General features: G+C 43.7%; 1 protein-coding gene across 2 annotated transcripts in view; it reads right to left on the reverse strand.

Moving 5' to 3' along the window:
- Positions 1–17,329, reverse strand: part of RAD51D (RAD51 paralog D) — a 332,412-nt gene that overhangs the window by 142,312 nt on the left and 172,771 nt on the right. For both annotated transcript variants that reach the window (XM_044054143.1, XM_044054142.1), the window contains exon 6: positions 9,438–9,533. In XM_044054143.1, the coding sequence (XP_043910078.1) occupies positions 9,438–9,533 (96 nt within the window). The remainder of the gene's footprint in view (positions 1–9,437; positions 9,534–17,329) is intronic.

Raw genomic sequence — 17,329 nt, forward strand, 5'->3', positions numbered from 1 at the left:
ACATAACTTTTTTATCTGATGTTGTCATTTTCATTCATTCGTCAACTGTTGGGACAGAGTCGCCAGATACCTAAATCCGGTGAGGACTGTAAGGAAAGGATATTCATAAGCACCACTGAGCCAAAGGCTGGTCGTCTCCTAGAGACTTGATCCAATTTGTAAGGAGCTACAAAAATATGAGGATTAGCCCATGTTGTAAGCTGCACAAATATCATCCAATGAAGATCTGGATAAAAAGGCTGAAGAAGTTGCCAGAGACCTGGTGGAATCTGGTTTTGGTAAACACAAGCCCAATTTTTGTAAACCAAGGTAATACAATCAGTTAACCATTTGGCTAAAGTCACTTTAGAAACTGGCTTCCCTAATTTTGATTCCAAAAAAGAGACATACTGTTATGATTTCCACACAGTTTTGGTTCTATGTAGATAAAACCATAATTGTCTGTGAATGTCCAAAAGGTGCAACATATACTCTCCTTCATTTCGGAAATTTAGAAAGAACAATTCAATAATGCAGGTAGCAGCACAACCAGGAAGGCAAACCAAACAACAGAAAGAGATGAATAAATAAAATATATTGCACAAAGCTCTAAGGATTTAGCGCTTTCGTAAAAAACTTCATCAGAATCACTGAAACACAGTATAGCACCATATATATATATATATATATATATATATATATATATATATATATATATATATATATATATATATATATATATATATATATATATACCCAACCCACAAATTCATACCCAATGAAATTTCCCCTTCAATTAAAGAGTAAAATACTTTAAAGCAACACACAATATTAAATGCAAAATATTCATGTAAAAATACCTTATACAAAGACCATAAAAATATATTGTTTCTACCATATCAAAAAACATAATCATAAAATACAAAATGGGAAGTCACTCTATACAACATAACATTTTAATTTAAGCGCACTGGCTATAGATAAATTGTCATTGAAACCCAGGGGGGGCAGTGGCATTCAGTCTCAATTGCCAACTTAATTCCTTGGCCTCAAGCTCTTCTTCCCAAGCCCCCCCCCCCATAATCCCTCTGAACACACTAACAAAAAAATAAAAAATAAAAAAATTAAAAAAAATGATCTATATTGGCACTAATCTGCCTAGCCAGTGCATTTTTCATATCCTCCTTCCTCATATCTAATCCATGTTCATACAGGCATTCGCTGAACTTTCCTTTTTGTCTTTCCAACATAAAAATGTTGGCAATTAAGGCACTTGCCCACATATATTACCCCTGTGGTATTACAAGTACAATGAAACTTAGACCTACAGACCCAGTAATTAACCTCTATCCAGTCCCCTGCCAACACCATCCTACAAGACAATTGCCACACTTATTAGGTACTCCATTTTTTATTTTAAATATTTGGCCCATAATCAATGGTAGGATGTTCAAGATAATTTTTGAGTGTTTTTCCTCTCCTAAACACAGTACAGGGTCTAACCTCAGTAACACTGGCCATTTCTTTGAACAGAGAAAAAATGTTCCAATATTTGTAAATAATTCCCGATAGAGGCCGCCTCATTATAAAACTGGGTAATGAAAGCCCCACCAAGCTCCAGTCGGTCCCTGCCTTTATTTCTTCCAGGCCCAAACTCCCCTTGGCCCAAATTTGAACTAATAAGTGGAATTATATCCCCGTTACTTCTTCTATCTTTGATGTCATTAACAACTTGTGATACTAAACCAGCAGGGTAACCTTTACATTGAAACATACTCACCATTTTTTCACACTCCTTGACAAACTGATCCCTCTTGAGATGAGGACCAAGTAGCTGCAGAACACATATCATCCAATGAGACTCTAGACCAAAAGGCCGCAGAAGTAGCCATTGACCTAGTGGAATAAGCTTTCACCTGACCCAGAGGAGACAAACCTTTATCCTTATAGACCTGAAGGATGCACAAGGAAATCCACCTACCAAAAATGACCTTGGTTTGCCCAAAAAGGGTCTAGAGAAGGACACAAACAATTGATCAAATTTACGAAAGTTTTTAGTCCTGTGTAAATAAAATCGTAACTGTCCATGAACATCCAACAAGTGGAGTCTGTATTCCATTTTGTTAGCAAAATCTGGGAAAAAAACAGGCAAGTTAATGGTCTGACTGATGTTAACTTGTGATGCAACCTTGGGAAGAAAGGATGGATTGGTCCAAAGGGAAGCCCTATCTTTATGGAAAATCATATATGGAACTTTAATGGACAAAGCTTGCAGTTCTGAAACCCTTTTAGCAGAGGTGATAGCTACCAGGAATGCTGTTTTCCAAGACAAAAACTTAAGATCTGTGGTTGCAGCAGGTTCAAATGGCAGAGCGAACAAAGCTTGAAGAACCATAGTAAGGTCCCATGGAGGAACAGGATTCCTTGACCGGGGGGTGTAACACAGTCTGGAAGAGGCCAGAGAGGCAGAATTCTCACCCATGTGAAAATGAGAGATGGCAGCTAATTGAACGTTGATAGTAGAAGAGCTTGCTCCCTGCTGAAAAATATTGGCTAGGAAGTCGAGAATGGCAGAAATAGGAGCAGTGAAAAGATCTAAACTCCTTTGAGAAGCCCAAAAGGAAAACTGTTTCCATTTGCTGTGGTAAATCTTCCTGGTGGAAGACTTATGAGCTGCCACCAGAATAGACCTGACTGAAGAGGATAATCCTGGAGTCCTAGCAATCGTGGGAACTGGAGCAGCCAAGCCGTGAGCTTGAAACTGTCCAGGTACAGATGAGGAACCCACGATGGATGTGAATTAGATCCTGAATGGGATCCAAGGCAGAGTCAGAAGGTGAGACCAAAGGAAGGGAAACCATACCTGGCGAGGCCGAAATGGGGCAAGTGAGGATCACTTTGTTCCCCCAGTCAACAAGCTTTCCATAGAAACCTCAGAATAAGAGGTACTGGTGGGTAAGCATACAGAAGACCAGGAGGTCAAGCATGGACTAGAGCATCTCTGGGGGATTCCCCTGACTGGGGGTTCACAGCAAAAAACTTGCTACACTTCGCGTTGTAAGGAGATGCGAAGAGATCACAGCAAGGCTGACCCTACTCCAGAAAGATCTGCTCCGCTACTGAATGACTCAGAGACCACTTGTAAGGCATCAGAAAAGTCCGACTTAACCTGTCCGCTAGAATGTTGGACCATCCCAGAATGTGTGTTGCTATGAAAAAGCAAACGGTGGAAATCGCCCATTCCCACACTCTCATGGCCTCGCGACAAAGGGGTTAAGATCTGTTTTTTCCCAGTTTGTTGATGTACCAGACCACTGACATGTTGTCTGATTGAATTGTAATGGTTCCCACAGGAAGAAGGGGGTGAGGGGCCTGCAACGCCAAAAGGCCCGCTGTCATCTCCAGAATGTTTATATGCAATCTAGTCTCGACAGGGGACCACAGGCTTTGGACTGTCTTGCCCAAACAATGCCCCCCCCCCACCCGAGTTTGGAGGCATCCGTGGTCACTGTGGCTTGGACAGGGGCTGGAACAAAAGGTCGTCCCTCCAAGATTTCCGGAGAGTACATCCACCACAGAAGGGACAACCTGCAGACTCGACTGAGGTGTACTGAATATGATAATGGAAGATCCAACAGGGGCCACTGTACTGCTAGTATTCACTGCAGTACTCGCATGTGTAACCGGGTGCACGGAAGAACCGTTATGGTCGTTGCCATTGAACCTAAGGCCCACAGCACTGATTCTGCCGAGGGAAGATGACAACGGTAGATCAGGGAGACATGCATCCTCAGGTTTCCCACCCTCTCCGTGGTCAGGAAGATTTTGCACTGTAGTTTATCTATCCTTGCTCCAAATGTAGTCTATCACCTGGACAGGATTTAGAAGTGATTTGGATGCATTGATTGAAATCCCCAATTGAAGAGCAAGCCTTAAGAAATAATCCCTGGTTTGAGAAAGTAGGTGCCTGCTGGGAGCAGTGAGGAGACAGTCGTCCAGGTGCAGATAGACCTGAATCCCCTGAAGCCTCAGGTGAGCCGCTACTACCGCCATTCACTTTGGTATACACCCTGGGGGCTGTGGTGAGACCAGAGGGCAGGGCTCGAAACTGGTAATGATGGACTCCTAGCCAGAAGCAAAGGAACCTCCTGGAGCTTCTGTGCATTGTTATGTGACAGTAGGCATCCTGGAGGTCTAACGAGCACATCCAGTCGCTCTCTTGCAGGTACGGCATGATGGACTGTAATGTCACCATCCGGAACATTTCTTTGGCAACTGACAGGTTCAGGGTAGATAGATCCAGAATGGGCCTTAAATCCCCAATTTTCTTTGGCAACAAAAAGAACCTGGAGTAGATGCCTGATCCGGACTGATCTGGGGGGATGGGTTCGATGGCTTGTTTCTCTAGCAGCTTGGAGTACTCCTGCCTCCCTTTGCATGGGTGGTGTTTGGGAGGAACCAAAAAGGGGATTGAGTATCCTCTGGATATGATCTGAAGCACCCAGCGGTCTGATGTTATGGACTCCCATGCTGCCAGGTGCAATGACAATTGACGCCCAACTGCCTCCAGAGTAGAGCAGTCGGGCAATCCCTCAGGGTTTCTGTCCGGGCCTGTCTGAGACAGGTTCCCGAGACCCAAAATTCTTTGGACCCCCTCTGCTTCTGGGCTGGCATCTATCCTGTCCCCCTCTGCCTCTGGGTACTGTGACTTCCGGAACCACGTCTTCTTTTGCTCTCTCTGATTCCAGGAAAAGAATCTTTGAGGGTTAGAGAAGCGGATTCTGACGGCAGACAGCATCTTCCCATCCTTCTCACTCTGGTCCAAAGTCTCTTTGATGGTCTTACCAAAAAGAGTAGAGCTGTCATAACGGGCATTATGAAAAGACGCCTTGAAACGTTCCGAAAACTGACATAGTCTGAGGCAGGCGTTGCGCCTCAGAGACATGCTGGACCCAGCTGCTCCTTCAGTAGCATGTGAGAGGAATCGCATGGACATATTGGAAACTGCTTTTAAAGTGGCCATCCTCGCAGAGAATGTGCCTCTGTCCTCCTGCGACACGGACTTAAGGGAAGACTCAGCCAGTTCCTTGACCAGGTCGCGCTGTAGCCTCGTGACGTGGGCCAGGTAGTTCAGCGCCCTGATGGAAAAAGTTGCTTACACATAAACCCACTTCTCTAAGCCATCCATCATTCATGACTCTCACTGGGGGGATGAACTGAGGAACTCTCTTGGACTAGTTCCCTTTTTGTGGTTGCTGCTACCACAATAACGTCTACAGGGGTGCCCTTGTTCCACACTGGTCTATCTGATGGTAGACTCAAGATTTTGTCCAGATGTTTAGGGATTGGTTCTACGGTGTCCGGCTCCTTCCAGGCCCACGAGGTGACCAGGTCCACCAGGGGATCTGTGGGAGGGGACACCCAGGAAGTAGATGGGCCCATGCTGAAAGCCTCCAGTAACATGGAGTCATCAGAAGAAGGTTTGGGGGTGGACCAACCTCCCCGCTGGCATAGATTTCCATGATGTCTCCAAAGGAGACATCCTCGGGAGGTGACCTAGGGGAACCTTCTCCATCATCCAAATCAGTGTCCTCGGTGAGGGATACGGGAGAGTCCAAGTGCCTCCTCTTACACGTATGCTTGCAAGGCATGTCTCCGGTGGGGCTCTCCAGGGGGAACTCGCAAGCCACTTGTTGCTCAGGGGAAACGGCCTAGGGCTCCTTGAGCATGGGCTGTCCCCTCTGGTAAAATGATGGGATTCGTAGTCAGAGCCAAGGGAGTCGGGGGCAGAATCTGAGGAAATAGTCAAGGGTCTCGATCCAGTGGAGAGAACCCTCTCTACCACGTTGAATGCCGAGGGAAAACAAGCCGCCTGGGGTACTATTAAGGAAACCGCTCTCCCTGGATCCGACATGAGAATCGGAGCCGGGCCCAAAGTGGGCAGAGCTCTGAGAGAGGGAACATGGCCTGACAACGCTGGAGACGATGAAAAAAGTTCTGCTCCCTCGGATCTGACACCCAAGCTCCGGCTCCGACAGCCACTCGGATCTGAACTGGTCAGATCAGACATGCTCCAAGCAGCTCCCGGCATCGAGGAGAGAGGTACCGTCGGCACCGACCCACTGATTAAGGTCATCCTCGGAACAGAGTACTCCGAACCCGGTGGACGGATCGGAGGAGGAGAAATTGGTGTGAAAAAAGGAAGCGAGCTCCCCCCTCCAGAGGGATAGAGGGCTGGCAAGGCCCCCATCTGGATCGGAGTACGAATGAACCCCCTCATTATTTTATCCATGTCAACTTCCGATAGGCTATGCTTGGATCCCGACGAGGCCATAGACTCTGACTTGGCGGGTCGAGGAACAGAGGCCCTAGATGGAGGACGTGTCTCCTCCAGCTCCGGGAAAACCTCGGAGATCAAAGCCGAGGGGAGTCATGGATCCTAGCCTGACTTTTGTTGGGAGGAGAAGGAAGATCCGGAGACCTGTGGTGTTTCTCTGCCTTGTGTTTGTCAGAATTATGCTCTCTCTCCTTCTCTCTGCCCCTTCTGCACTCGACTTCCACAGGCTTAGAAACGGGAGGTAGAGTCCCAGCCTGGGAGGGAGGAGAAGCAAGGGCAAGAGAGGAAGGAGAGGCGGCCACAGCAGCCACTGTGACCGAAACAGTGGACGAGGCAGCCACCTCAGAAGTGGGTAGAAGGCCTTCTAGGGCCAACTTAGCCTTCCTATCCTTAATAGTGCGCTTGTTAAAACCTGTGCAAATAGTACAGTCAGTACTCACATGGGCTACGTACAAGCACATAACACAAAGAGTGTGGCCATCTGCTGGAGGCAATTTGTGGCCACACTCAGTGCACCTTTTGAAGACGGGCTTGGGGTCAGCCATGTCTCTACAGAAGAAAAAGGAGAAAAAATACCCATTTCCCACTCAGCCCCACTCACCACACACTCAAGGCACACAAATCACTGAGGGGGGAGGGGAAGCAATACACTCTAACAAACTAACACTAAAACTACAGGAAATTTTCTAATACACGACACACCAGCGAGGGGAGGAGGAGAGGGAACCTACACTAAACACCTAACACTCAAAAATTTAAGAAAAAAGCTGCTTAATAAGCAAATAACCCACTCACTAACTCGGAGCTCAGGAGATAACAATGCTTCAGGCAAGCTGCGGCAAATGAGATCTGGAGGTTGGAAGGTAGTACAGGTGTGTTATGGGTAAGGGGAGGAGCTTGGAGCAGATGCTAGTGAATTTGCCAGCTCTGATCTGATACGGATCTGGTACCCACAGGTTGAAGACCAAATGAAGTAAACTACTTCAGATCTACTATTTTTACAAAGTCTTTTGCTAGAGTTTAATCTTTTTTTTTTTTTTGTAATTTTGCCTCTGCTGCATGCTAACCATCAGACCCTCACCAGGTCTATCAGCATATTTGCTCCCTTCACTACTAAAAGGCCAATCTAGGGGATCATTTAGGCAGCCATTAGGGGTGGTTTGAGCTTTTCTCCTTGTCCCATGCCATGCACACCTGGCAAGGTACTTCAAAAATGTATTCAATGGACTGTCCGCAGAAGGTGTCCCCTCACTTACAAAACAGACGTTTCCTCCAAGCAGCCTTGCCCCTACCCACATAGTATAAGTGGCGGCCCCTCCAGTCTCCACAAGGAAGATCTCATTAGTCTGTCCCAATGAGTGCATGCAAATTCTGCACCCCCCCCCACTAGCAGTGGTGAGTGAGCCACACCGCTTCACTCTTGCCCCTGCCTGGCTCATCCAGTTCCACAACTGCTAAGTCAGCCCCAGCTGCTAGGATCACTGTTAGGGCTCCATCTTTCTACACATCTTAAGTACTACTTTATGGTGTTCTGGATTTGTATCCAAATGGATTCTTGCTGTTGACTATCTGTATTTTCAGATCAAGTACTCTTAGTTTTACAGCATTATGGGTAATTTCTGAAAAAGCACCCACTGTAACTCATATCAACAGCCAATGTATGTGGCAGATGATCAAAGCTATGAGATGTCAATAAGTGGCTTCCTGTAATCCAGATTTCAAGTTCCTCAGCATTTACTTGCTTAATGTGCAACACAGCAAGTCACTTAACCAGTCAGTGCACCTAGCCTCCACTGAAAATTGGCCTCAGCAAAGTTGAAAAACCAGGTCAACAAAACATACATATATGCAAACACACATCCACACTTCTATATCATACACGCGTTTTAACTTAAGTCGGCAAGAGGAAAGGATCTTTAGTCTTAATCATACAAATCTGGCATTAATGTTGACAAATTATTACACCAAGATGTTGGCCTGGATAGGTGCTAATTAAAATGCATTAAGTTTTTATACCTTTCCTTTCAACAGAGGAAACAAAAATATAGACAGTCATTGTGTGTCTAAGTATGATAAATGGTAACCAACTGACATGAAGCCAAATGACATATCAATATCCTTCAAAAAAAAAAAGTAGATCAGTAGACAGGGTACCTCGGAACTCAGTGTTCGAGCCAGTCCACTCAAATATTTAAAGCGTCACAGATCATCTATATGGATGAGTCTCTATTTGGCAACATATACAGCAAAATGGTTGTGATGGAGTAATGCAAAGAACCCCAAGACAACTCTGGGTTTCGGCAAACATCAGTAGCTTGGATACATTTAAAAGAACAAAAGGGAGTGCAAAACAAATAAACACAAAATGATTTACTTGAGACAGAAATTCAGAAATGGAACACACCCAATAGTCAAAATCAAGGAAAGCAATTAGATGCATTAGCAAACCTATAAAAAATACATTCAAATTATAGTTATGAGAGCTAGAGGAATAATGTTAAACTAAAAAGGGAGGGAAGCAATGCTGTCCAATTTAGACTACTTACAGTACTATTTCAAGTTATGTAGGTCACATCTTCACAGAAAGAAAATGGAGAAGTCCAGAGCAGGAAGGGAAGAGAAGAATAATCAAGGAAAGCCTACCAAAAAATTCACAAGACTAAAACCCAATGGACTTTAGTCCATACAGTCTAAAAAGTGAATACATATTGGAAAGTCCTTTAACTATCTCACAGCAGTAAAAAATGTGTGAGATGGCATTCTCCCAATAAATGGAAGCCTAACAACAACAAGATAGTCTAAGCAACTGAAGGATGGTGCATGTTTAAGGGAGACAGAAATAATGGACACTCTAGGAGTACTGCAACAGGCTGTAAATTACATGGTGGTTTGGAGCTCAGCTCTGCACAGAAACCAGAATTTATAAAATGAGCAACAGGAAGTCTTTCTGACAAGCACAGGAATTGATCAGAGAAGATACTTTGTGAACAGGAAGCAAAGTGTGTGAACCAGGTCTGAAATTATTATAATAACATTTTACTAATGCTAAATATAGACGTTGCCTATTTGATAATAAAACTTGGCATGCAGTCAATGTCCTAAAGACAGTGACAACACCTACCTCATTTGGAAAATTATTCCTTAGGTCCTGAAGTGCATCCATCATTTTGAAAACATCAAAGACCTTCACTATTTCAATCCTTCGCAAAGCATCCATCTGCAATTAACAAAATAAAGTGTGTTTCAGTCATCCAGCATCCTATAGCAGTTAGGCAACCCTCCATACTGATCAATTTAACACAATTTTACTGTAAAAATACATCTCTTGTTGACTGCTGAAAGCAAAGCTTACACTACATAAAGCTGACATGAAACATAAAACTGCGGTTGCAATGCACTGTTACCAGTATTACATGATATGTTGCATGACATATTATTTGTAAATGTGATAACCCACTAGTGCTGCTTTTTTGGGTAACTGCCAAACGCACCGTCATGCAACTACTGCTGATTTCATGACCAAAATCATGACGTCAAAAGTTACAACATGCAATCTGGAGACATAAGTCATCTATTTACATAGCTAGAATCTCAATCATGCTGCTTTAAAGGGATTGCCATAAATGGGGAAAGGCATTAAGAATACCAACATGGATGAGGCCCAAAAGCTAAGCGCTCTCATGACTTTGACAGAGTAACAATGTCCTGTTACAATGTCAATAACAGAAACACAGTACATAGAGAATCATGGCTGATGAGGCCAAGGTAATCCTATGGGTTAGGCTTGTAAAGGCTCCAGGGCCATTAGCCTAATACAAACCTATGAAAAATAGCTATAATGGGAAATATGACATCTTCCTGGTCTCTTCTATAAAATTAACAAAAAGGAGGGGGGCTACCAATAAACACACACACATATATATATATATATATATATATATATATATATATATATATATATAAAAACACAGACGTGTATATATATATATATATATATATATATATATATATATATATATATACACACACACACACACACACACACACACATACATATAAACAATATATATATATATATATATATATATATATATATATATATATATATATATATATATATATATATATATATATACACACACACACACACAAGGGTTCAAAACAACTTAAATATAAACGTCAATAGTGTAGCCACTCTGAATTAACTCCCTCTCACACCAACGAACAAATTGTTTTCAGTAAAATGAATCAGAGGGAGAAACACGGCAAAATAATATAAAAAAAACTTTAATACGGTTAGCGCTTTCACATCATAGATGCTTCTTCAGACCATGAATGAAACAACATAAGCTAAAACCACTTTATATACTCCCTAAGCTTTACCAAATTGCTGTTAATTAATTACATCTACTCAACACTCAAGTTAAGGAGACAGCATATTAATAGGTATCTAGCCTGAGGCATACTACAGCTTGCAAACCAAAACACTAATACACAAACTGACATTTCATCACTGAAATAAAAAAAATCAACCAAATATGTACATAAAACAAAGTTTTTAATAAAACATGAACAATATAACCATATTTTTTTAAATAGGGCTTAATCGATGTTTTATCATTGAGCCCTGGTTCTTTTTCTGCCTGTAACTCAATAATCATTTTAACTCTCTCAGTTCCAGTTTATTTTTCATGTCACCCAACCTTGAATCTTGAAAAATACATTCAATAACTTTAAACTGAAAATAATGCATTCCCCCTGGACAAATAGCATGTTTGGCTACAGCACTTCTATCTGGTTCATTATTTCTGATGGCAGCCAAGTGCTCTCTGACCCTCTCTCTTTCAGTTAGCGAGTGGTCATGCCAACATAAAAGGAAGGGCAAGCTAAACACACACCCAGGTATATTAAATTCCTTGTTTTACAATTTGCCTTGTTACAGGATGCATAAAACTCCGGTTATCACTCAAGACATCACAGACACTGCATTGCCCACATTTGTTAAGACCATAGATAACATCCTTGGACTTTTTGGCTGACAAAGTAACCTTTTGAGATACTTTTTGTTAAGCAGATACCTTTCCTGAATTGCTGAAATGCTGGTAAAAGTTGAATATTGAAACCAGCTTTAAATACATGGCTCTTCTAACTGATTTTCACAAGCCTAGTGAGAGTCTATTGTTGACAGACATAAGAAGCAAACAAGAAGAGCTGAGGTCCATTGTTCCAGTGAGTGTTATATGACAGACTGCTTTCTAATTTATGTGAGAATGTGACTGCACATGAACAGCACTTAATAAATCAGAAAAATAAAAAATGAGAGAGAGAGATCTAAGAGATATTTCAAATGGACACGTGTTTACTTGGCCGAAGGGCAATGAAGTAAGACAGGCACATAATACTAATATCAATGCAAATTTAAATGCTCCTGGCTCACAGGTATTGAGCTTGGAGACTGCAAGTGCTAGTACAGCACGGAATCACAATTCTAGCTTAAGAAGGGGTGAATGCAATGCTCCAAGCACTACAGAGGCATTAGAAGTCATAGAAATGCCACATACTTCAAATGTTTTAATTAGTAACAGTCAAAATTAAAGTTCTACGGCTGTTCAATCTGTAAAAAAAGGAGATGGTTCAAACCACACTAATGCAGGCTCCCCCCTCCTCCCATTCACAAAATGGATTCGTCGAGAATGGGCCGGTCCAGCAGCAGGGGGAGGAATAGAAGGCTGCCTTCCCAGGAAGGGGCAGTAGGAAGAGATTTGAAAAGGATGTGGAACATGGCAACGATGTGAGAACGCTGGTAGTAAACTTTTCTAGTAAAATGTTAACCAAACATCATGAATGAGGTTTGACTTTCATTCCAGCTTCAGACATTGACTTTGCGAGTATTGTTTTGGATACAAGATATTTTGCACACAGTGTTATGTTGAAATCTTTATTTGGCAGTAACAATTCTGAACTTTTTAATTACTTTAAAAAACCCAGCTCATTTGTTCTAGATATGAATCCGGTTTTAGAAGTATTTTGCAATATTTGTGAAACGCAACTGAAAGAAATGCTTAGCTTTAAAAGTCAGAACAACAGGGATAGACTCTTTAATTTAAGTAAGGAAGAGCCGGCAGCTCTCCTTGAATTAAGAAAGGATGCATTTATTGTTATTCGCCCTGTGGACAAAGGTGAGGGAATTGCTGTTTTTAATACTGAAGATTATGTTGCTTCTATGCAAGAAATGCTTAATGATGAAGAGGCATATAGACAAATCAGTTTAAATGACATAGAATTATGCTGTAGCTGGGTATTTACATTATTATATGACTGTTTTGCAAGTAGTTTGATTTCTAAGTCTTTGGAGGACTTTTTTTACTGTTACAAATCCTGTTGTTCCACTCATTCAGGGCCTTCCAAAACTGCATAAAGATAGATATCATCCACCATTCAGACCGATAGTGTCTGGTCAAGGATGGGCTACACATTCAATATCTAAATATGCTGAAAACAATTTAAGAGCAATAGTTAATATTTCATCCTATGTACTGAATGATACAAAACAACTTTTCTCTGACATTGGCAGGACTTTTTGTAGTTCATTTCAACAACTTGACTACTGTCTACTGGTATCTATGGATATCAGTTCACTTTTTACTGTAATACCCCACACATATGGGTTGGGGGCAGTTAAGACTTATTTAAGCCTGCATAGCTCGTATGATATGAGAAGAATTGATTTTCTATGCATGTTAATAGAAATTATTTTGGAAAACAACATCTTTCTTTTTGAACAGAAGTACTATCTACAACTGTTTGGCGTAGCTATGGGCACACCATGTGCCAATAGCTACGCCAACATGGTTATTGCCTATCGGGAGGAACAGTTTGTTCTAACACATGCAACATTTGCTGATACAATTCTGTTCTATAGGAGATTTGTTGATGACCTCCTTTTGGTGTGGGGGGCACAGAAAGTGAGTTAGGAGATTTTTTTATGTTTATAGAAACTACTACTGATTTTTTGAGATTCACTCATTCTGTCTCTTCGATTGAAATATCTTTTTTGGATGTGACTATATTCAAGGATATTAATGGGAAGTTATCTTCCAGATTATTCAGAAAGGAATGTATGCATCCTACCTATACTTATAAGAATATTATAAAAGGTCAGGCCATGCGTATATCTAGGTTAGATATGGAAGAGGAGCATTTTGACCAGGATATGGGAATTTTCAGAAATGAACTGTTACAGAGGAAATATCTGAGAAGTGAGGTAGATACTGGGATTCATCAAGTTAAATCTATGAGGAAAGGTAGAGCAAAACCATACAATCAGCAATACTCAAGAAACTTCTCAACAGTCTAAAGAAAGTTATACTGCTAAAAATCTATCCATTCATTTAGAATATGCTGAGAATGTTATAAAGGTACAACATGTGATTGATAAAAACTGGTCCATTTTGCAATCAGACCCTGAGATAGCTAGGATAGTAGGCCAGAGGCCAAGGTTTTGAAAAACAAAAAGAATCTCAAAGGGTTACTTTGTCAACCGAAAAAGTCCAAAGATGTTATCTATGGTCTTAACAAATGTGGGTAATGCAGTGTCTGTGATGTCTTGAGTGATAATTAGAAGTTATGTACTTACCATAATGTTCCATCTGAGTAGGTGGATTCATTTGTCTGCAACCTGTGGGTTATGGATCCGATATCGGATCCGAACCGGCATGGTTTATCCAGCTATGGATCCGAGCTCCTAGCTCCTCCCCTCACCCATAATACCCTGCTCTCCCTACATGACCTCAGATCGAGTTTGCCCTGTATCAAATACCCTAACCAAAAGGTAACACATTCTATGCAGGAAACTGACAAGGCCAGGGGGATAGGAGGGCGGCATGGTTGCAGACAAATGAATCCACCTACTCAGATGGAACATTATGGTAAGTACATAACTTCTAAATCTGAAGTAAGAGATTCATTTGTCAGCAACCTGTGGGACAGAGTCCCCAGCTACCTGAGTCTTGGGTGGCCGTCATGGAAGGATATTCCGGAGCACCGCGGAGCCAAAGGATGCTCTACCTCTAGACGTGATATCCAGCTTGTAATGAGAAATAAAGGTATGAGATGAAGCCCAAGTGACTGCTGAACAAATGTCATCCAGAGGAATCCTAGCCTTAAAGGCCGCTGAGGTAGAAACAGACCGGGTTGAATGAGCATGGACTCCGTCCGGTGCGGACCTCCCGGAAGCTTGGTAAGCTAATAGAATACACTGGGAAATCCAGCGTGACAAGAAGGTCTTTGGAAATTGGTTTACCCAGATTGAATTTGGCAAAGGAAATGAACAATTGGTCGGATTGCCTGTGACCAGCTGTCCTGTTAAGATAAAAACGAAGCTGTCTGTGAACATCCAATGAATGCAGCTTGTACTCGCCTTTGTTCTGATATTTAGGAAAGAAAACAGGGAGGTTGATGCACTGATTAATGTTTGCTTCCGAAGCTACCTTAGGAAGAAAAGAGGGATTGATCCTGAGGTACACGTGGTCTGGATGGAAGATCAAGTAAGGCGGCTTCATGGACAGGGCTTGAAGTTCCGAAACTCTTTTGGCTGAAGTAATGGCTACTAAAAATGCAGTCATAAGAGATAAGAATTTTAGATCTACTGTGGCCGCAGGCTCGAAGGGGGGAGCGGTCAAGGCCTGAAGAACCAAGGAAAGATCCCATGGTGGAACCGCCTGCTTGACAGGGGGTCCAAGCAGAAAGGTGCCTTTTAGGAAGATTTTACATAATTTGGCAGACATAAGAGGCCCAGAGTCATGACCAACATGATAATAAGAAATGGCCGCTAGCTGAACTTTGACCGTGGAACTACTGGCGCCATCATTAAAAAGAGTGGTAAGGAAGTCTAGCACCAAAGGAAGGGGAACCGTGAAGGGATCTAGACCCTGCCGCTCCGCCCAAATGGAGAATCGCTTCCATTTACTGCGGTAAATTTTTCTGGTAGAGGGTTTATGAGCCGCTACCAGAATGGCCTTAACGGGAGACGAGATACCGGGAGTCCTGATTAGGAGTGGAACTGGAGCAGCCAAGCAGTCAGCTTTAAGTTGTCCAGGTTCGGAGTTGGTAGGTTCGATGGGTGTGATATCAGATCCGGAATGGGATCTAGAATCCAAGGTGGATTCACTGAGTGAGACCTTAGGTAAGGGAAACAGATCTGCCGAGGCCAGAATGGGGCTATGAGGATCATTCTGCACCCCAACCGAGAGGCTTTCTGAAGAACCTGGAGCATCAGAGGCAAAGGGGGGTATGCGTAAAGAAGACCGGGAGGCCAAGCATGCACCAGAGCGTCTCTCAGGGAATCCCCTGGAGGAGGGATTAGAGCGAAAAAACTGTCGCACTTGGTGTTTAAGGGAGAAGCAAAGAGATCGCAACAAGGAGTTCCCCACTGTGCGAAGATACATTTCGCTACTTGAGCATTGAGAGACTACTCGTACGGGGAGAGAATGGTGCGACTGAGCTTGTCCGCAAGGACGTTGGACTGACCCGGAATATGCGTTGCGATGAGAAAGCGGTTGGTGGAGATCGCCCATTCCCACACTCTCATGGCTTCTCGACATAAAGGGTAAGACCTGGTTCCCCCCTGTTTGTTAATGTACCAGACCACCGACATGTTGTCTGACTGAATCGCAATTGTTCCCAGGGGAAGAAAGGCTTGAAGTGCTTGCAACGCCAAGAGCACCGCTCTCATCTCCAGAACACTGATATGCAGGGGGGTCTCTGAGTCGTTCCACGTGCCTTGGACCGTCCGGCCCGTAAAATGCCCCCCCCCCCACCCGAGGCGGGAGGCGTCCGTGGTCACTGTGGCGAGAGGGGGAGATGCACAAAAGGGGCGGCCTCCGTGGAGATCCTTGGAATGGAGCCACCACAAGAGAGACCACTTGCAAGCCTTGCTGATTACAATGGGGTGATGCAGGGGGAGAGAAAGATATGACCATTGTACTTGAAGTGTCCACTGAAGAACCCGCATGTTCAAGCGGGCGAGTGGGAGAAGAGAAATCGCTGCCGCCATGGACCCTAGTGCCCTCAGGACCAATTCCGCCGGAACTGAGCTGGAGTGGAGGATGGCCCGCACCTGGAGTCGCAGATTCCGAACTCTGTCGGTTGTGAGAAAGGCTCTTAACTTCCTTGTGTCTAACCTGGCACCTATGAATTCTATCAACTGAGTAGGGGCCAGGTTGGACTTTCCTACGTTTACCGTGATGCCTAGCCAGGGAGCTAGATGAAGAAAGGAGTCTCTTGCCAAGGATAGTAGATGCCTTGTTGGGGCTGTGAGAAGCCAGTCGTCCAGGTACGGAAAGACCTGCACCCCCTGAAGCCTCAGGTGGGCTGCAACCACTGCTAACACTTTGGTGAACACCCTGGGGGCTGTGGTGAGACCAAAGGGAAGGACCCTGAACTGGTAGTGACTGGCTCCCAGCCGGAAGCGAAGAAACCTCCTGGACCGTCTGTCTATTAGTATGTGGTAGTACGCATCCTTGAAGTCTATAGAGCACATCCAGTGATTCTCTCCCAGAAGGGGGAGGATGGACTGCAAAGTGACCATCCGGAACTTCTCCTTGGGAACTGCCAGGTTTAATAGGGACAGGTCTAAAATTGGTCTTAGGTCCCCGTCTTTTTTGGCACTAAAAGAACCTGGAGTAGAACCCTGATCCGATCTGGTCTGGGGGGACGGGCTGGATGGCTCTTTTCCTCAGCAGATGGCCAATTTCTGCTGAAGCGGCCTCCCTCTGATCGGGTGGAACGTTGGGGAGGGATTTTAGCTTTGGGATGTGAAGAAAAGGGATTTTGTATCCTCTGGATATAATGCGGAGGACCCAGCGGTCTGATGTTATGGACTCCCATGCCGCTAGGTGCTCCGAAAAACATCCCCCAACTGCCTCCAGAGTGGAGCAGTCGGGCAACCCCTCAGGGTTGCTGCGCGGGCCGTTCAGCGAAAGGTTCTCTGGACCCGAAATTCCTGGGAGCCCC

Source organism: Protopterus annectens, chromosome 13.part0, assembly GCF_019279795.1.
Source record: "Protopterus annectens isolate FY-2018-M chromosome 13.part0, PAN1.0, whole genome shotgun sequence".
NCBI classification, from domain to species: Eukaryota; Metazoa; Chordata; order Ceratodontiformes; family Protopteridae; genus Protopterus; species Protopterus annectens.